General features: G+C 58.0%; 2 protein-coding genes and 1 long non-coding RNA gene across 8 annotated transcripts; 1 reads left to right on the top strand and 2 right to left on the bottom strand.

The window, feature by feature from the left end:
* Positions 1-3018: 3018 nt before the first annotated feature.
* Positions 3019-8391, bottom strand: PTGIR (prostaglandin I2 receptor). Of its 5 annotated transcripts, none has more exons than XM_036885668.2 (3): positions 7191-8245; positions 6065-6205; positions 3019-3458 (listed from the first exon to the last, which is right to left on the bottom strand). In XM_036885668.2, exons 1-3 carry the CDS (start codon positions 7956-7958, stop codon positions 3246-3248), a joined length of 1122 nt encoding a protein of 373 aa, XP_036741563.2. In that variant the 5' UTR covers positions 7959-8245; the 3' UTR covers positions 3019-3245. The 5 variants fall into 5 exon arrangements, with proteins under 5 accessions (XP_036741563.2, XP_036741564.2, XP_036741561.2 ...); XM_036885669.2 differs by having other exon boundaries at positions 3019-3385; XM_036885666.2 differs by lacking the exon at positions 3019-3458 and adding an exon at positions 8297-8391 and having other exon boundaries at positions 3903-6205; positions 7191-7982.
* Positions 7824-13637, top strand: LOC118912506 (uncharacterized). Its single transcript, XR_008994047.1, has 3 exons — positions 7824-7932; positions 11477-11563; positions 13385-13637. It is a non-coding gene; the product is annotated as an uncharacterized LOC118912506 (long non-coding RNA).
* Positions 13638-14429: 792 nt separating this feature from the next.
* On the bottom strand, positions 14430-17795 carry GNG8 (G protein subunit gamma 8). 2 transcript variants are annotated; one of them, XM_036885593.2, is made up of 3 exons: positions 16073-17795; positions 14825-14910; positions 14430-14617 (listed from the first exon to the last, which is right to left on the bottom strand). In XM_036885593.2, the coding sequence occupies exons 2-3, from the start codon at positions 14906-14908 to the stop codon at positions 14489-14491; spliced, it is 213 nt and encodes a 70-aa protein (XP_036741488.1). In that variant the 5' UTR covers positions 14909-14910; positions 16073-17795; the 3' UTR covers positions 14430-14488. The 2 variants fall into 2 exon arrangements, with proteins under 2 accessions (XP_036741488.1, XP_057348777.1); XM_057492794.1 differs by lacking the exon at positions 16073-17795 and having other exon boundaries at positions 14825-15979.
* Positions 17796-19744: the final 1949 nt, after the last annotated feature.

The following is a 19744-nucleotide window of genomic DNA, read 5'->3' as shown; positions in this document are numbered from 1 at the left end:
CTTTGGTCTGTGCTCTCAGAAGACTTGTCCTGCTGGCACAGCCTCCGCTTCGCAGGCTCCCCTCCGCCCCAGTGGGGTGCATGTGTGAGAAGCTAAGCCCACCCCTGGGACACGGGTCAGTCACAGATAACTTCAAGACGAGAACCGAGAAGGCCTGAGGCAGGAGCGCCCCAGCTGGGAGGGATGCAGTATGGAGCCCAGCAGTCACCCTGCTGTGAGGGGTGGGGGGCGGGTGGAGTCCTCCAAGGGAACAGGGGGAAGGCAGGGCCGAGGCCAGCTTGGGGGTTTGAAACGGTGCTCTAGGCAAGGGGTGGCGTTCACCGAACCAGCTGATATTAGACAGGCAGCCTAAGTGTTTTGTGCGGTCCTGAGCTCTCTGGGCTTCAGTAGGTTCTGGCAGAGGGCACAGGACTTAGGAAGACTTGAAACCAAAAGCCCAAAACAATTGCAAACTACAGGAAGCTCCTTAACTTCCCTGTGGTAAGTGGGGATTTGAGGAAGGTGCTAAAGAAAATGCAACAGAACCCTCAGGGGCTTTTCCCAAAACGTGCCCTGCCCCAGCTTCCAATCCCATCTGCCCCCCATTCAGGGGAATGAACAGATAACAGTGCCGAACTTCTGTGCTGCTCCCCCTCAACCACAGTGGCTGGGAAGGAGCCAGAGACAATACAGTGGAATAAAACTCCCTTCCGCTCATCTTTACCTGGCCTTGGAAGGATGGAAAAGCCTGGCAGGGCCCAACCTCAGGCGCCTTCCTTGGGGCAGAGATGAGATGAGGCCTGGGCTGGATCTCCCTGGTGTGCACCAGTCGCAGAGCCTAGCACTGGGCAGGGAAGTCGGGAGCAGCAAGCCACTTAAGAGTGCCAGCCTCCATGCCCCCCTTTTCTGCCATCTGGTCACGGTTTGGCCTTTGGTACAGAAAAGATGGTAGAGCATAAGGAATAAGAGCCTGGGGTGGGGCCTGGAGCTGACCACAGGCTCTCACAGTTAACTGCCTCCGTGGCTTCAGGCAGATGACCCTGTCTATATAATGGGGGTGTGGCACTTACCTCCAGGGACCTCAGGAGCTAGGCCTGGACTGCGAGCCTCAGCCAGTCTTTGTGGGGGCATCCTACTCCACAGGCTGTCTTCTCAGCTCTGCACCCATGATCTCCAATCCTTCAAGCAACCATTTGGGCTACATGCCATTTGGGCGGGCTAATCTGAAATGAGAGCGGCTCTCTCAGCTGCCAGGGTACCTATGGAAAGTTCTGGTCTAGCAGTTTAGAGGAAGACAGGTTTTGGTGACCCACAGAATTGGGCTCCAAGCCCATGTGACCACTAGCTGCAGTGAGCCTGCCACTCACTAGGCCTCAGGGCCCACCTCTGCCACTTCCGACTTGCTAATCTTGGCGCAGTGACTTCACTTCTCTGGGCCTCGGTTTATCAGTCTGCAAAATGGAGAACAGTCACAATCTATAAAAGGAGTATCATAAAAATAACCACCTCAGAGGTCTGTGCCAAGCCATTCCTAGACATCATCGCATTTAATTCCTATGAAGGTCAGATTTGAGCCCTAATAAACTTGATTATGGTGTGCATGCTCTCTCGTGGGCATATAGGCATGAGGTAAGTTACTGAAATCTGACAGTAAGAGAATGGAGGCCGGGGCAGGTAAAGCCTCGTGCACCACAGTTGCTGGACGCAGCTGAGCTGGGTCTCCAAAGCCCACATCACTGGGATTCCAGACACCCATGCTTTTAACCCCCGCGTCATGCCGCCTGCACTGCCATACGCCAATCATTATTTTTTCCCCTTGGGCCCTATGTTTCGAAAGACTTTTACTCCCAGATGCAGGCTGCATTATTAAATAATCATGGCTTCCCTTTCCCATTCTTTATTAATCAAAGACACATGGATGGCGCTCAGAGCTTCTAACGGACGCCAGGCGGGCACTGAGGGAGCAGACTGGCACAAAGCAGATGCTTGTGTGGGAATCATTTCCCATCCAGGCTCACAGATCAGCTAGACTGGCTCAAAGCCTGTCTTAAGACGGTGACTACAAAGGGACACACTGGGAGGTGCCCAAGCAGGGCCCACGTGAGGGAAATCCAGGTGCCCCCACTGGGGTACATCCAGGATAGTGGCGCAGTCTAGGGCAGCAGCTCTGGGACCATCCTAAATGTCCCTCCCAGTGTGACCAGCAGGCGGGGCAATGACTCCAGAAGGCCCGGGGCTGAACGGAGGACCAGCCAGGGTGTGAGTTGTGGGTCCCATCTGCGCCAGGCCCAGCACTAGAAGTCACCAATGAATAAAGAAAAGTTAAAAATGAGTGCGTTTCACTGAGGTAGCAGGACCTGTTCCTAGCGTGCTGCTTCCTGATCCCCACCCTGGGCGAGGGCAGGCACCGCGTGTGTGTCAGAGATCCTCGCCCTGCGCTCTCAGTATATATCACAGCCTGTGAATTTTGTACATTTGCTGCTGATTGGAATACATATCCCTGTGATTATTAAATTGTTAGGCCACTGAATTGTGAACAAGGCAGTGTCAGTCACTGCCATATCCACAGCAGGCACAGGGCAGCTCTTGGGCCCAAAGCAGGCTCAAGGGAATCTAGGTTGAGAGAGAACGCCGAATCCTAACCACTAGACCACCAGGGAGCGTCTAGGTTTAATTAATAAGTGGACAAGAGGCTAAAGAAAGGAGGCAGTAGAGGCCAGAGTCAAAACTGTGACCATGACAGAAACATTCTTTCCTGGGCTCAATTTCTTCCAATCCTTAGTTCCTGCCTCAGCTATCCTCTCCTCCAAGAAGGCCTCCCTGATGTCCCCCTAGACTGTGCTCTGTCCCTGTCTCCCAGCTATGCCCACTCCAAGCCCCAGGAGAGTAGGGCCAGGGCCGACTCTGTTACTGCCATGCCCCCAGCATCGCAGGGACAGGACCTGACAGACAGCAGGCCCTCAGTAAGAGCTGCTGAATGAATGAGCAAATGGCTGCTCTGCGGGCAGAGAAAGGATTTATGAAGTGTTTGAAGAGGAACATTTTAATCAAGACCTCAATGGCCATGGGTGCTTTTGACAAACAGAGAAGGGGAAACACTGTTCCAGGAAGGGTGAGCTCAGTAAGCAAAGAGGTGGAGGCCAAATGGGTCACGGGCTTCGGGGGGAAACTCGGTGTCTGCTGTGGCTGAACAGGGAGCGTGGGAGTTGGCCCTTGGCCTCCAGACAGTGGGAGATCTTGGAGCTTGGCCAGCAGGGTGTGACTGCTTAGGACCTTCTAGACAGCACCGCGGCAGCTAGCAGAGAGGACACACAGGCAATCGGGTCCAGGACACGGGCTGGGAGCTCGGAGGGTAGCGGGTGGAGAGGTGGGGGGAGAGTGTCCAAGTCATCCTGGAGGGGCTGGGCTGCGGGGAGATGGGGCAGGAGTTGTTTGACAACCTCTGATCGGGCAGACGGTGTAGACATCCAGGCCAGAAGCTGGGAGAGTGAGGGGGTCTGAGATTAAACAGTGGGATGCACAGGAAGGGACTGATTTCTTGGGATGTTAGGCCTGGTGGGTAAAAACCACCAGAAAACCAGCTTCAGTACTTAATCCTCTCTTCCCCTGAATGTGCGTCTGAAAAGCAGGAATGATGACAGCACCCACTTCAGCGTGGATGCTCTGGGCACCAACGCCCGGCCATGGGCTGCCATTCAGTGAGCCCTAAACAGTGGGGTGACAGAACTGACCCGCCAAAGGCGGCAGCTCAGAGAGAGGAGGCAAGGGCCCCTGGGGGATCTTGTCTGGACAGGCAGGCCCCTCTTTCTGGGCTCCTGCAGACCCTCCACCCCCGTCCCTTTTCCACCGCCCCCCAGAGGTCCTTTGGGGTCAGTTCCCACAGAGGCCAAGCCAAGTTTGGTGACAGCGGCTGGACCCCACCTTGTGTTTCTTGATCTGTTTATTTTGGTTAAATATAACCAATATAATATTACTTTGCCAGAAAAGGTTCTAAACACCCTCACTTTTTCTTTGGTATTACATGTTTTTTATTGTGGTACAATACCCATAACATAGAATTTCCCATTTTAAAGTATACAATTCACAGACATTTAGTATATTCACAATGTTGTACAACCACGATCTAGTTCCAGAACATTGTCATTCCCTCAGAAGGAAGCCCATGCCCATTGAACAGTCGTCTTGACCTATTTTTAACTCACCCAGACACCCCTTGTTCTTTGTGATGTGATTTGAATCACAATGACTGAAAACAAAAGTCAAAACAATGGAGCAAAGCATTGCTTTTTTCGAACCACGTTTGCCCAGAGAGCCAAAGACCATAGCAAGGACTCAGCGGCAATAACCATACCATTCATCTACTGTGGGCTTTACTCCAGGCCCTGTGCTACATTACTTTTCGGACCGTTTAGTCCTCGCACAACTGTGTAAGCAAAATTGTAGGTTACAATCTCTGTTCTACACTCAAGGAAGCCAAGGCACAGAAAGGCAAAGCCACCACCCAAACACACAAGCTGGGCGCTGGACATGGAAAGTGAGATCCTCAGATGGAGCTTCCTCCTCACTGTGTGACCTGGAGCCAGTGATTGCCCCCTCTGGACCTTGATTCCAGCCTCCGTAGAAAGGCTCTAATAATAACAACTGGGGTGAGAGGGTGCACCAGGCATGGAAGGGGGCTCACCGATGTTAGCTGTCATTATCTTTCTAGGATGCCTCACCTACCTCACCCCTCCCTAGGTGCAGAATTATTAATGAGAAAGGGGAACTAGGTGGGGCTAGCAGGGGGTGGGGAGGAGGCTTTCCCATTCATCCACCACCCTAAGCATCACTTCCTTTCCTGCTGATTGGCTCACTCCCGGGCATCCTTGATTCTGGGCCTCTCTGAGCCCCAGAAATGGCAAGAAGGGTGAAGGGTTGGGGGCTGGAAATCACCCCAAGGTGGAACAGAGACTGGTCTGTGGCTCCAACACCTGGCACAGCCAGGGCACACTATTTGTTGAGTGAACAAATGAAATTTTCCCACGGGCTCCAAGGACCCAGGAAGTGAAGGCAGGCTCCATAGGGAGGCGGGCACAGGACTAGGACTGTGTCCCTGGCTGGTCCCTAGGATCCACACCTCCTACCTCTTCGTCCTCCAGCTCCTCTATCGTCCCCTACCCGTGCCCCCACGGTCTTGCAGCCCGCCAGCCATGCCGTTTCCCAGGCACGTGCCCAGCAGCGTCACCCCCAGTGCAATAGTCTCCCCTTCCTCCGCCCTCCCTCAGGGCCAGAGCTCCCGAGGCTGATAGGGAAGCAGAAGTGAGCAGGGGCAGGGAGCTGGCCCAAAAAATCCCTGGTTCCCAGGAGGCAGACAGAGGGGTGCTGTAAGAGTGGCCTGGGAGAGGGCAGGGCCATCCCCTGGAGGTTTGGGGTGAGCAGCCAGGACACCCCAAAGGGAGAAGCATCAGGGCTGGAACCCTAACCGGAGCAGACCTGCGTGCACAGAAGCCCCTGGGAACTTCTCCACCTTCTAAATATTTAGACAGTGAGATGGATGGACGAGTGAAGGCTAGACCAGGCTGGCCAGGCCCCTGGGTATTTTGAGAGAATCGTTCTTTTTGTGCTCCAGGATAAATGTTCCCTCTCTCCCTCCCTCTTCTCCCATAGCCTGTCTTGGCTGCCCTGAAGGAGGAGAAATAGCAGCTGATCACCCCCGAATTCAGGGGGTCAAGTTTCTGGCAGGCAAGGGCTCCGGGGTGCATCTCTACTTGTCCACCGGAAGCCACCCGCCATGCCCCGGACTGTCGGGCTCCCGACCCCAGAACACAGGGCAGGATATCCTGGGCAGCTCAAGATGTCAGCAGAGGGGGCAGGCTGCTGAGGACCCCGCTTTGGACGGCACTCCCACGGCGCTGCCAGGTTCCTGTACCAGAGGCACAGGTGCCCCCTGCCCCTCGCCCCAGACCGGCAAAGGCACCCAGCTCCCCTCCTTCCCCCCAGGAGCAGGGCTGGCCCTTGGGTCCTTCCCCTCTGGGGTGGGCTGGGGCAGGGGGGTCTGCAAGTCGCTGAGGGTATCAGGCCTGGGGCACAGGCAGCAGAACCAGACCTTGAGCCGCTGGAAGATGGCCTTGCGGAAAAGAATGAAGACCCAGGGGTCCAGGATGGGATTGAAGGCGTTGAAGCGGAAAGCGAGGAGGTCCCCCATCTCACTGCCGTCAGGGGCGATGGCCTGGGTGAAGCCCCGGATCTAAGGGCAGGGCGAGGGCGTCAAGAACACCCCTGAGCTGCCTGCCCTCCACATACCCCCGCACCCTCTCTCCCCTCCTCCCACTTGCCCACTGGAGGTGGCCTGTGGGAAGGGGAAGGAAATAAGATAAGATGAAAATTAAGAAAAATATGCATGGAGGAGGCAGAGGGAGAGAAAATCCCAGGAGATAGCCAGCAGTGCCCTGGAGACAGGGCGTGCGGGTGGATCCCAGGGCTGGGCCTGGGTGTGTCTATCCACGGTTCCCAGCCTCTGAGTCATCCGTAACCCCCAAAAGGCTTGATGACCCTCAAATCTAGCCCAGCCCTTGCATTTTACAGAAAGAAGCATGGTGCCACAGGGCCAGGGGTCCGCCCGTATCCAATTTGCCAGAGGCAGGGTGAGCTCTCCTCCTGGAAAGGGGGCGGCTGCGGGGTTCAAAGGGTAGCTGGAGGGTGGGGCTGGGTGGGAAGCAGGGAACAAAGTGGCAGCGGGGTGACGAGACTCCAAAATAGGAGGAGTCTGGGGTCCAGCCTGGCAGGGGACCCCGACCGTCATCTATAAAAATAGTGACAGGACAGGAACTCTGTGCTCCATCTTGCTTATGGAGTGAGCACATAAGGTCATTTGTGAGACCATCTGAGAGAGGATTTGTGAATTGCTAAGCATGGGGGGGGCATACAGTGAGTACCCAGTGAATGCCCAATGGATGTTATTTTTTTGTTACAGGGGTGGGAGAAAGTTGGGGGTGTTCAATGGCGGGGAGCTGGAGACGTGGGAGGGGGAGACAAGGGGCAGGAGGGGTCAAATGGGGCAGAAGCAAATGGGAGAGACTCCCCAGAAAAATTGGAAGCTGTTTTCCAGTGGACAAAGCCTCTGACCTCTGAGTCTCAGTTTCCCCATCTGTGAAATGGGCACAACCAATGTAGGACCGAGCAGGGCACTGCCCTCCTCCCCGCCGCCCACCCCAGCTGCAGAGGGGACTCACCGTGAGCGGCAGGGAGCACACAGCCATGACGCCTGTCATGAGGGCCAGCAGGATCAAGTGGTCCACCTCATCCTCTCTGGCGCGGGGGCCGGAGGCCAGCGAGCCCTGGTGGCGCCTCTGCTGGCGGTACATGTGGCAGAGGCTGAGGGTGACGGAGCCGTTACAGAAGACGATGGCGGCCACCAGCAGGGCCACAAGGCTGGCATAGGCCAGCGAGAAGGCACAGCCACCCAGCTGGGCGGACCTCATGCGGATGAAGCACCAGCTCCCCGGGCAGTACTGCTGGTGCTGGCCCAGACCCAGCAGGGGCAGTGAGCAGAAGAGGACGCAGAAGGCGTAGACGGCAGGCAGCGCCAGGCGGGCGCAGCGCGGCCCATCCAGCTGGGCGTAGAGGTAGGGGTGGCTGAGCGCCAGGCAGCGCTCCACGGCCATGGCGAAGAGGATAAGCGTGGAGGCCAGGCCGAAGAAGGTCATGGCAAAGGCGAAGGCGTCGCAGAGCGCAGGGCGGCCCCGGGCCAGGCCCAGCAGTGAGCTGTTGCGGGCGTAGGCCACGAACACTGCTGGGCTCAGGAAGCACGTGCCCAGTAGGTCGGTGACCGCCAGCCCGGTGACCAGCACAGCGAAGGCCGAGGGGCGGGACCGCCGCCGGGTCCCCAAGATGCCCAGAGCCAGCCCATTGCCCACCACACCTGCCACAAACATCAGCGTGCTGGTGGCCGGGCCTACCGAGTCCCGCACATAGGTGAGGTTCCGGCACGAGTCTGCCATCCCAGCCTCTGCCTGCCACCTGGACTGCGGGTCCCAAGGGAGGGGGGGGTGAGGGGAGCCGGGTCTGCCCCTGAGGCCCACTCAGACACCCGCCGGCGCCCTCCGCATGGTCCTCACCGCGGCTGGGATCCCCCACTCAGCTCTCCATGTGTGCCCGTCCTGTCGCCCTATGTTTCTTTCCTTTTCTGTCTGTCCCTCTGTCTGGTCCTTCCCTCTCCGTGGCGTGTCCCTGGCTCTTTCTGACCCTGCCTCTGTGTCTTGCAGTGTCTGTGTCCCTGTCCCCTCCCCGGCCCAGCCCCTCCGCCCCTCCCTCCCTCCCTTCGGGTCTCCCTCCTCACCTCACCTCTGCAGCCTCTCTCAGCCCTCCTCTGTCCCCGGGCTCTGCTCAGCTGGGTCTTGGGTCCCGTTGCCTGTGTTTGTCTCCGTGTGTCAGCGTCTCACTCCTCCCTCCCTCCCTACTCATCTTGCCTGCTAGCCCCAGCTTTTTCATTTCCTCTCTCTGCCCCGCCTTCCCTCCCCCTGCTTTCTTCAGAGGCCCCCTGCGCTCCCTCCCTCCCACCTTCCATGGCCACTCGCTCTGTACCCCCTGCCCAGTACATCTCGCCCCACCTCTGCCCCTTCCCCTGCCCCCTCATGGTCCCCTCACTGAGCCACCTGCCACCAGGGCACACGCAGGCCTCTCTCTTCCTCCCTCCGCCCTCGCTCCCCGGTGGCCCCGGGTCAGCACACACAGAGTGCGGGGCTCACCGGTGGGGTCCAGGTTAGGACCTAAGAGGCACAGCTGACCAGTCCCCGAGGCTGTCTGGGGTGGCCTCTGGGATCTATTCTGGGCTCCCGCCCCAAGGTTAGGACATTGCCCAGGGATTGAGAAATGACCAGGAAATTCCTCCCTGATGTAGTGTTTTCCAGGCACTACTGAGATTTCTGTTCCCTGAACACAATTTGCTCCTTCCAGAATGCTGGGGAAGGAGGTGGCTGGGCCAGAGAAAAAAACGCCAGTCCCTGGAGCCCGTCCTGGGACTCCCAGCTCACAAGCGCCCCCACCGCGCTGGGAAGAGGCTGTGGAGCAAAGGCCTTGGCCCTCAGTGGGGTGGTGGCTGGGGAGAGGTCCCGCGACTTCGAGGCTAATATCAGAGGAGCGCATCCTCCCGCCCTCTCACTTCTCACCCCAGCACTCCCGGGGCTCCAGGCCAGCTCTGGCGACCTTGATTCCAGGAATAATATTTTGGCCCGGGACAGCGGCCCAGGGCTCCAGCAAGGCTGTCAGGTTGATGTCTCCCACCCCTCCCCTAACACGCCCCCAGCCGCCACCCCACCCTCAGGCCAGTGTGGTCAGCCTGCACACTCCCACTGCTGGCACAACAGCCACCAGGCCCCAGGCCCCTGAGCCCCTGAGCTCCTGGCTTCCCATGCAGCTTCCCAGGCCATTAGGGCCGGAAGGGACCTCCAAGACCCTCTCAGAAACCCCTTATTCTCCACGGAGGCAGGGTAAGTGTAGAGATCACAAACTCATGATCTCACTCCATTTGATTTGAGCTCCTGTCCTCATGCAACCACCTCCTTGCCGTGCGATGATCCTGGCAGGACAGGAAGCCGACATGTCTCGGTTTTCTCATCTGTACAATGGGCTGCCATCAGCTTCGTGGGCTTGCCCAGGGCCCCCTTTGTAACAAGGAGAGAGCCTGTGTTAATGTCATATCATTTACAAGGCCAGGAGGGCTGCCCCTGGCCTGAAGCCAGACACCAGGCAGCTGCAGACTTCCCCTCTCTGCCCTCACACCCCACAGTGACCACACCTCCTTGTCCCTTCTCCCCCCACCTCTGTTTCCCTATCACCCGTGCCCAGCTGGCATCCCCAGCTTCTGGCAGGATGGATGCCCCAGCTCCAGCCACACCAGGGTGTCTGAGAGTGACCACACAGCCTGGCTCTGGGGGTGTCTGTGTGTGCAAGTCTTGGGTCTCCTGGCCATGGGCCCCCACCTCCTTGCTCTGCAGGCCCCAGGCAGACCAGAGGGAACTCAGGAAGTTATATCATATTAATGAAGGATGATGCCTGGCAGACTTGCATCCTGTCTCAGCATCAGCAGAGTTGTGGGGTGGGGGTGGGGGTAGCTCTGGTTCCCAGAGCCTCCTGCCCCCTGGCTTCCTGTCCCCACCAAGGACTGTTGAACATTCAGAAAGTCCTCTGTGCTTCCATGCCTGGTGGGGCCTTAGACAAGTCCCTGCCACCCTCCAGGCCTCAGTTTCTCTACTCATGCCACTGAGGGCCAGGAGCCCCTGCAGCCCTGGGCTCACTTCTGTGCTCTGGAGTGTCAGTGACTGTAATGAAAGGAACAAGGGTCCCTAGGGTCCACGTCAGTGCCAGACACTATGCCACTCACCTTCCATGGACCCAGCCAGGGCTGCAGGCCAAGCCCACAGCTAGGGCTACAAAGGGTTCCTCTTCCATCCAGGTTCCTTGGGGTGGGAGGCCACCCCAGATGGGCTATGGGGAGGTGGCTTCCGGGGTCTGTGGGAAGGACCTGCTCTGGGTGGGTGAGTTAACAGCACACCCCCTCCACCTACTGCTAGGAGCAGATCCTGCCCAGAGGACCATGGGCCAGCGGGCAGCAGATGAAGAGTCCAGAGACAACTGGAAATGGACACCCAGCACCTAGGAGGCAAGAGAGATGGGCACCCAGGAGGGTTGCAAGGGACTGCAGACATGTGAACTTCATGTGTGGTCTGTGTGAAACTGTTGGGGTCTGTGTGACCGAATGAGCATTTCATCAGCACGGTGAGTGACTGTGTGTGTGTGTGTGTGTGTGTGTGTGTGTGTGTGTGTATGTGTGTGTGTGTGTGTGTGTGTGTGTGTGTGTGGCAGTAGGTAGGCATTATTTTCTCTAAGGTCTATTTGTGCATCTGTGTCTATCGGTGCGTCTGTGTGGGTCTGTTTATCTCAGGCTCATGTGTTTCTTTATGCCTGTACCTCCCCATGTGTGCTTGAATGTGGAGCAGCTGCCTGCTTAGTGGGAAGAGAGGGTTTGAAAGCTCACCTCCACCACTCACTTGTCACTGGCTGTGTGATGCTAGAAAACGGCTTGTAGCTAAGCCTTAATGTTCATCAAATGGCTGTCTTGCGCTTGTTAGGGTGTTGGGCGAAGATAAGAGACGGAACTCACCCCGCCTGCCTCTAGACAGCCCTCAAATAGCTGCTGGTGTTACTATTCATTCAACAAACTCTAACCCTCTTACCGTATGCCAAGGGCTGGGGATGCAGAGGGGCTGAGATGAATGGATGGCATGGATGGAGGTGTGTTCCCAAATGGCATGGGACAAGTGACAGCAGACATGGTGAGAGCTGGAGCCCGGGCAGGCAGGCCCTCCACTGAGTCATTCCACACCCACGGGCCTCTCCCACGCCTGTCGACCGGCCGTCCAGCTGCCTGCCCAGGCCTGCATCTGGACCTGCCGCTGACCCAAGATCCCGGCTTGCCCTGGGCCTGACCCTCTCCTGACTCCTGGTTTCCGTCCTCCAGGCCCTGCTCTGGGAAAAGGGTGGTGCTGCTTCATAACCTCCACCCAAGTGCCACCAGTTGCTGGCTCCTGCCAAGCCTGACCGTCGGGTATGACCGTCTGAGAAGCTGCTGTGTGTCCATCCTGACCTGTCCCTCCTTGGCAGCGACCAGCACCTACAGCCAGAGGGCATTTTTCTCTGCCCACCACCCTTTCCTCCACCCCAAACTGGCTCTTGTCTACCTAATGGGCTCTACTTCTCACCTCTGCTTTGAGGGGCTCTACCCTGTCATCCCTGCCCTGCCTTTGCATGGGCTGTGCCCCTCAGCTGGAACACCCTCACTTCTGTCCTCCAAGCCCCCCAGAAAACCTCTAGCCCCTTCTGAGCACTCACCCACTGACTCCAACCAACCTCAAGCCCCACTGGCCATGTGATGTCACCCCTCCGTGCCTCTTTTCCATGTCTGTAAAATGGGGATACACGGTCCTGTGGGGGCTATCAGAGTATTAAGTGAGATGGGGCGGTGCTGGCCACAGCTCTGGCTCATTCTCCCTTTGGGCTAGCCTCTCCCAGGCCCCTTCCAGGAGCTAGGCACAGCTCTGAGCATGTGGGTGCAGATGCGGAGGAAGGCACCCTGGGAGGGGCATCCAGCAGCCCTCAGGATCCGGGGTGAAGTGGGGGGCTGCTAAGAGCAAGTACTTCCCAAGGCACTCACTGCTCTGCCTCTTGGCCTGGCCATGACCCCAGAGCTGACCTCACAGCTAGGGGCTGAACAGTGGATGACCAGAAGCTGTTGCTACAGAATCATCTCCACTAACAAGATTACCCAGGTTTGCCTGCTGGAGGCTGGTCACCGGGGACCTGCCCTGTCCCTTCTGCCTTCGCTTCCTCCCCAGCCTCGGTTGTGACCAACATCCGGGTCCAGGCTCACCCAGTCCCCTCACTCCTTCCCCTCCTCCTCCTCCAGGCAGACCTCTGGTCCCACCTGCTCTCCCTTCCCTACACCGGGTGAGCCAGCCCTGCTTGCTTCATCTCACTTTCCACTGCTGAGACCAGGCATGTGAAGGAGGAAGGTTCTGCGCCTGACAAGATCCCAGGGCTGAAAGGGTCTAAACCCCAACAGTCCAGGCTCAGGACATCCTCACACTCTGAGGTGCAAGCTTTGGCTTCTAGCTGGACAGCAGTGTAGGACCCCAGAGTCCATGTCCCACAAAGGTGAAGGTCTACAGAATTCTAGCCCTCCAAGGCTCTGGGATTCTAGATTCCTTTGCATTTCAGGTTCAAAGATACAAGAATGCTGGGTCTGAGAAACTCCAGAATCCTTCTGGCAACTTCCCTCCCAGCATCCTTCCTCCCCACCCCAGCTCATCCTTGGCTCTCTCTGTCCCCTGTCTCCCCTGGGGCTCCCACAGACATGATGCAACCAGGCCGGAGCCAGCTGAGAGGTGGGAGGCAGGAGGGAGATGTAATTACAGCCGTTCCTCCTTCAATCCAACAGGAAGCTCAGAGTTGGGGCCCAGGGGACCCTAATCCGATGTGAATAATGGAGCACTTGCTGGAGGCGTGCATGCCACCCCCACCCCAGGGAAGGGAGGCCAGTGAGCCATCTCCCTCCAGATAGAGGGGTCCAGCCCTGCCTCAGTCCCAGTCTGGGAAGCAGGAACAGTGGGGGGTGAGGAGAGAGGAGGGGGTCTCAAACCGAGTGGTCCTGGGGCCAACCAGGTAAAATAATTAACCAAAACTACAGCTCATCCAGCATGCATTTCCTCATTTTCAACCCACATTCCTGGACATTTCACCTCTCCCCAAGGCAAACTCCATGGTAAATGGCAACTAACCCCTGGCCTCCTGGGAGACAAAGGGCATGGTGGGGACCTTGGCGAGCTAGAAAGCCCCGGGTCCTATCTCACTGTCTACAGTCACCCTGCAGGATTGTCACCAGACCTTCCACTTCATGAGAAGCTGGAAATACAGACTTTTAAGTGAAGTACTCCTATTTTTTGATGTGGCAACCAAGTCAAGAACATTTTTAAACATTATGTAGGCCAAAAGTGGAGAGCCAGAAAATACATAACTGCAGGCTATGTATGTCCTGCAGCCACCATTGGGTGCAGTGGGAAAAAGGGCAGGACCCTGAGTTACCACCCATCACGCCTGTGTTCCAGAGCAAAGAAAGTGTTGAAAAAAGGAATGTACGCACTAATTTGTATCCTGTCCCCTAGGCATGCTTCTCTCATCTCCTGGTCTCCAAGTTATATTATTAGTACCCTGTCCCAGCTCAGATGTCCCTGCCCCTGGAAGCTCTCCGTGACCCTCAAACTAAGTCAAGCAAGTCCCTCTGAACTCCCGCACCACACACTCTGGGGAGTCATTATCTGGGGGCAGGTCTATCTCTACCCTGGATTCTGAGCCCCAGGAGAGAAGGGCTGACTTGGTCACAGCCATGTCCCCAGCTTCACCCAGCAGTGCTTAGGGAATGAACAAATGAATGAATGCATGAACACAGTTCAGTGCTCAGGGACAGAGGCAGGACTGTGGCAAGGAGGTAGCCAGATGTGAAAAGGGGAGGCGGAGCCATTCAGAGCACGAGGCAGGTGGGCTGTACAGGGGCCCCTAAGACTCTCTCCATCCCAGAAAGGAGGAGAAGAGAGAGGCCAGCGGAGGCCTTCAGGGTCGCTGAAGTCCACAGTCTTCACCCCATGACCTCCTGGCTGTGTGACTTTGAGTCAGGGACCTCCTTTGACTCAGTTTCCTCATCTGTAAAATGGCTATTAGACAGCTGCCTTCTATTGGGACGATTAAACAAATGCGGGACTGTGCAGTGCTTGGGGAAGGCCACAGCCAGGAGTGCTCCCTTCCTCCTGCATCCACACCGCCACCCCCACTCAGAAGGGATGAGAAGGGACACAGGCTCCCCCACGACAGCCCCGAACTCTGCACGTGCCTCAGTTTCCCCAAAACCACAGGTACCAGCACAGTCACCAGGTTTATTGGATTCATACTTTGACAGGGGAGGGTAAGCTGTCGGGAAGGCTCAGAGCAGGACGCAAAAGAGGCGCTTGTCGCGGAATGGGTTCTCTGCGGCGGGTACCGGCGTCACCAGCGGGTCGTCTTTGGCGTGCGTTTCGCAGAAGGCCAGGAGCTCGGCCGCAGCCTGCGACACCTGCGGGCGCGCGGGTGGTGTCCACGCCCCGCCCCCTGGCACCGCCCCTGCAGGCTCCGCTCCTTTGAGGCCCCGCCCAGGGTCCCTCCCGGGTCCCGCCCTGTTCCGAAGGGGACCTTCCCACTGCGGCTCCGGGCCTCACCCCAACACCGCCCCGCGCAAACCCGGCCCCGAACCCGCGCCTTCCTCCCCGCCTCGACCCGGCACCTTCATGCGGTCGATGTTCACCTCCAGCTTCAGTTGTTCCACCGTCTTGCGGGCCTCCGCGATCTTGGCCATGTTGTTGGACATGGCTGCGGCGGGGAAGGGGTTAAAAGCCGGGCGGGAGCTGGGCAGACGCGTAGGCTAGGGCAAGTCTGGGTCCCCAGGTGCGGGTGGCGGTGGGACCCAGCAACAGGGGCGTGGGTGGATGGGAGCACGAATTGGGTGGCCAGAGACAGATGGATGGAGGGCCAGGAAAACACAGGGAAGGGAGAGGAAGAGACGCGCCGATGGGGGTACCCAGAGGCAGGCCGAAGGAGCGCCAGATGCGCGGGGAGGAGAGGGGCGAGAGAAGGGATGCGGGGGCACACAGAGGCCGGTGGGGGGGAGGCCAGAGAGGGGCCAGGGAAGGCTGGAGGGAAGCACGGATGGGAGGCTGAGAGGCAGGTGGAGGAAGGGACAGGACAGGACCACAGGTGCTGGATCAGGGTGCAGGTGTCCTCAGACTCCGGGGACAGAGCGAGAGCCAGGAGGGGGGCCTCCCCAGGCCAATTAGCGGCGCTCCGGGAAGAGCAAAGAATTAAGATCGCGGCGGGAAGGGCGCAGAGGGGGCCTCATTAGGGCCGTGGCAGCAGCTGCCCCCTCCGCCCCCTCAGGGAGCTCCACCACCCAGCCCCGGCCACCTCAAAGGCTCCTCTGCTCATTAGCAGCCGGGGAGTGGGGGCGGGGCCCAACCCAGGCACGGCTGGCAGCGGGGCGGAGGATGGGGAGCAGGACAGGTGGAGGGGCGGAGGGAAAGACAGAGCGACAGCAGGAGAGACTGAGGCAGGGGGGAATCAAGAGACTGACGGGAAGAAGAGGGGACAGGATGGAGAGGTCGAGAGGGAAGGTCAGGAGAGGGTACAGAAAGGGACAGAGTGCCATGGGGCAGAGAGGCACAGAGGGGACAAAAGGACAGGGGGGAAGAGAGAAGGGGACATGGAGTGGCCGCGAGGGGTGGAGTGCTGAGGGTGGGAGAGGACCCAGAAAGGAACGAATGGATGCAGAGGGACGGACGGAGACAGAGGGTGCAGGGCAGGACAAAGGGACAGAGGAGTGAAGAGCCGGGGGACAAAGAGGGAGATGAAGGGGGTGCGGGAGACAGGCTGAGGACATCATTCATTCACTCCCTCATTCATGGGTTCCCGGGCGGACAGACTGTGGCTGGGATGGGGCAGGGGGCCGGCTGCCGGGGCCAGGACAGGGGCCTCCTACCTGTTGCTGCTCGCGGCTGGGATGGCGGGTGGCGGAGACCAGGAGACAGCGTCCGGGCCCCCCAGCCCCGCCCCGCCCCCTCCCCTGGGGCGCAGCCCCTGCGGACCGCCTCCTCCTGCCGCCGCTGCCATCCCCGCCGCCCCACTGCCCTGGGTCTGTCACTCTGGTCCTCTCCAGACTGTTCGCCCCCGTCTTTGTCTGCCTGTTTCTGTATCTCTGACGCTTCTGTTCACTGTGTCTCTTTCCCTCCCTCTATCTCTCTCCCAGTCTCCCCTCTCAATCTCTGTCTCTGTCTCTCACACACTCACACAAACAGAAAAAGACAATCTCCTCAAGGTGTGCCCACATCCTGCTGCATTTATCCCACATCACCCCAGTCTCTCCTGTGTGCCCTGCACAGCCTCTCACCCCATCATACATGCTCTCCTATCCTGCCGCACCCACCACCTCAGTGACACCCCATCACAGATGACCCCTATCAGCACACAGACTCAGCTTGCACAGAGATGCACGATATCTCACTGTGTCACACAGCATTGCCACACAGTCTCAGGAATGATTTGTGCTCACCACACAGTCCCCCACAGTGCCATGGTCACACGGTCTGCCACCCACAGTTCCTCACAACCTCTCCTAGCGTAGCACGTCATCACCAATGACATCTCTCACAACCGCAGTCAGACTATCTCAGAGTGTCACATGTATAAACACAGTTTTGCACAGTGTCACACACAGTCTCTCAAGATGTCACATGCACTCACGGGCAATTGAAACTTCTCGCTGCCTCACACACACTTTTTCAGTGTCTCACATGGTGACATGTAATTAGTTGCACAGCTGCTTTGTCAAGCAGTATCACACAATATTTTATAGTGTCACACGCAGTGACCCCAGAGTCACACTCATTCTTGCACAATCTCCCAGTGTCACACATGCTCTTACACACAATTTGCTCACCCACAGTCACCCAGAGTCTGTCCCCTGCATGGGCTGTCGTGTACAGAATCTTTTCCTGAGCCTCATGCAGTCCGTACCACACACAGCTGTCGCCCTCACAACAGCAACCTCCCAGTGTTGCACACTTACACACTCAGGCTCTCTCATATGCTCATCCCTGAATGCCCTGCACTCTCTCAGGCACTGTCACAACACCGTGCCATTCTCTTAATCTCTCACACGATCTGTGTCACAAAGTCATGTGCAGTTCTTCAGTGTGGCTTAGTCTGTCACATCAAGGACCCTTGGGCCTCTCCCACTGCCTTCTCACGCCATCTCCTGGTGTGTCGAACATATTCAGGCTCACCCCCTGTCACGCATCGCCTGCCAGCGTGACACACACCGTGCTCATGTCTTCACCATGTTGCACACTGTCACACGTAATCTCTCATTCCCACATATGGTCTCTCAATGTCCTAGTCCTCCAAATAGTGTATCAGGCACCCCTAACCTCACGATGTCACACACGGTCACCTTCAGGTAATCTCTCTCATCTCACGGACAGTCACACACCTCTCCACGTAACATACCATTTTATCGTCACCCCCAATCTCTGGTTGTCACACAAAATCTCACAAGGTCACACAGCCACACCCAACCTCAGGCGTCACGCACAACCTCACAGTAGTACACTCTCACACAGACTCTTGGCGTCACACGCCATCTTCCGGTGTCACCCACGGACCCCCACTGTCGCTCCTGCCCTGGGCACACCCCTGCGGGCGAGCACGGAGCGGGCCTCTCCTGGCCGCCCCCGCCGGCCACACGGGGGCGCCCGCGGCCCGCCGAGCCGCCCACCCCGCCGGCGCCACAGCCGCAGGAGGCGGTGGAAACCCGCGGCTGGGAACGCTGACACGGTAGGGACCGAGACAGACAGGTAGAGAATTGCAGACTGAGACGCAGAGACATGCGGGGTACAGGAGAAATACACAGACGGGAGTGTAGAGTCAGAGACAGGGACCGAGAAACACACACGCAGAGACCCAGACCGAGGCGGACATGCAGCAGCAACGTTAGACCGCCCTCCCACCCGGACGGGGCGGAGGCGGGGCCTGCAGAGGAGGGCCCCAGAGGCGGGGCCTGCAGAGGAGCGTCCCAGGGGCGGGGCCTCGGGCGTTCGAAGGGGCGTGCCGGGGCGGGGCCGTAAGGAGCGGTGTCTGGGTGGGCGGGGCCGGTGGGTGTGTCTTGAGACTCAATCCGGCCGAGCCACCGGCGCAGGCTGCTGGAGGGGCGGAGGCGGGAGCCCTCGGAGGAGGTGGGGGTGGGGGAGGAACGTCTCTACCTCAACCATCCCTTCCCAGTAGGATTTTACCGCCCCGACCGAGAAGCGAGACGGGTCGGCAGGGGGACGCTAGTCCGAGTCTATGGCAGCGATTTGATGGCGGGGTAACGGACCCTGGCTCTCCTCCCCCTCCCACGCGGGAGCCGCGGGGCCAGGTGGAGGAGGGGCACCAGGCCCACATCTGGAAAGCATCAGGCGCGCCGGACGTGCCAGGGCCCCGGGCCCGGCTGCGGATGGCGGGAGGGGAGCTACGGCGCCCTGGGCCCCCCCAGCGGTGTCTGCCGGCGCCGGGGAGGGGCCTGGGCGTGCGCTGGGCCTCGGCGCCTCCCGCAGCTGGTTTCCATCAGCAGTTTTGGCCAGGGCAGCCCCCGTGGAGAAAACCCAGCTTAGAGCGGGGGAAGACTGGGTGAAGACCCGATTGCCCCTCTCCTCCTCCCCGACGGCGGCCAGAGGCTGGGGGGCGCGGGAGACGGACAGACGGACTCTGTCTGAACCGAGCATAACCTGTAACTCCGTTTCTCTCCCAAGCTCCGAACCTCAGCCATCCTTCCAGCCAACCCAAAAGTTTAGTATCCAGGTGTGCGCTCCTACCCTGGGTTTCCACAGGACTCGCCCAGCCTCACGACAGCCTAGTAGTCAGTGATATTGTCCCCATTTTTTTGGCGGGGGAAAATGAGACACTTATTCGATTTCAGTGCTGTCTTTAATTATTCAAGAACTGTGCAATGAACGCCAACAGTAATTGTAGGATCAGCCCATCACCTACTCTGTTCCCACCTGGATGTCTGTATCCACCTCGGTAGGTAGTAAGTCTTTGGGGTCATTCTTGACTCCCCTTGCTCTCTCACCCCGCATCTGATCTAGTAAGAAATTCCATTAACTCCATCTTCAAAATCTTTCCATAATCTCGTCAGTGCTCACCTCCTCTGTGGCTCCCACTCTGGCCCAGCCACCACGCCCTCCTGTTTGGACTATTTCAGTCGCCCCTCACTGGGTTCCCCGCTTCTACCTCGGCCTCCCTCCGCCTGGGCCCCACAGAGCAGCCAGAGAGACCCTGTTTGAAATGAAGTGCCCAGATAATAGCAAGTGTTAATGAGGATGTGAAGACATTGAAACCCTCATATACTGAGTCTGGCAGTTCCTCGAAAGGTTAAACAGTGAGCATATGACCCAGCAACTGCACTCCTAGGTATCTGCCCAGGAGAAATGAAAACCTATGTCCCCACAAAAACTTGTACATGAATGTTCACAGGAGCATTATTCACAACAACCCAAGAGTGGAAACCCAAATGTCCATCAGCTGATGAATGGATAAATAAAATGTGGTGTATCCAGACAATGGAATACCATTTTGCAATAAAAAGAAATGAACCACTGACTCATGCTACAACGTG

The sequence above is a fragment of the Manis pentadactyla genome, chromosome 15 (assembly GCF_030020395.1).
Source record: "Manis pentadactyla isolate mManPen7 chromosome 15, mManPen7.hap1, whole genome shotgun sequence".
Classification (NCBI taxonomy): Eukaryota; Metazoa; Chordata; class Mammalia; order Pholidota; family Manidae; genus Manis; species Manis pentadactyla.
Note: the sequence above shows the minus strand (reverse complement) of the source record. Positions and strands in the feature narration are given on the sequence as shown.

Bases quoted from the DNA above. Each gene is read 5' to 3' on its own strand.
- GNG8 (XM_036885593.2), bottom strand. From the start codon at position 14,908: ATGTCCAACAACATGGCCAAGATCGCGGAGGCCCGCAAGACGGTGGAA. The intron at 14,618-14,824 runs GTGCCGGGTCGA...GCGCGCCCGCAG, and splicing joins TGAACATCGACCGCATGAAG to GTGTCGCAGGCTGCGGCCGA.
- PTGIR (XM_036885666.2), bottom strand. From the start codon at position 7,958: ATGGCAGACTCGTGCCGGAACCTCACCTATGTGCGGGACTCGGTAGGC. The intron at 6,206-7,190 runs GTGAGTCCCCTC...CCCTGCCCTTAG, and splicing joins TGTGCTCCCTGCCGCTCACG to ATCCGGGGCTTCACCCAGGC.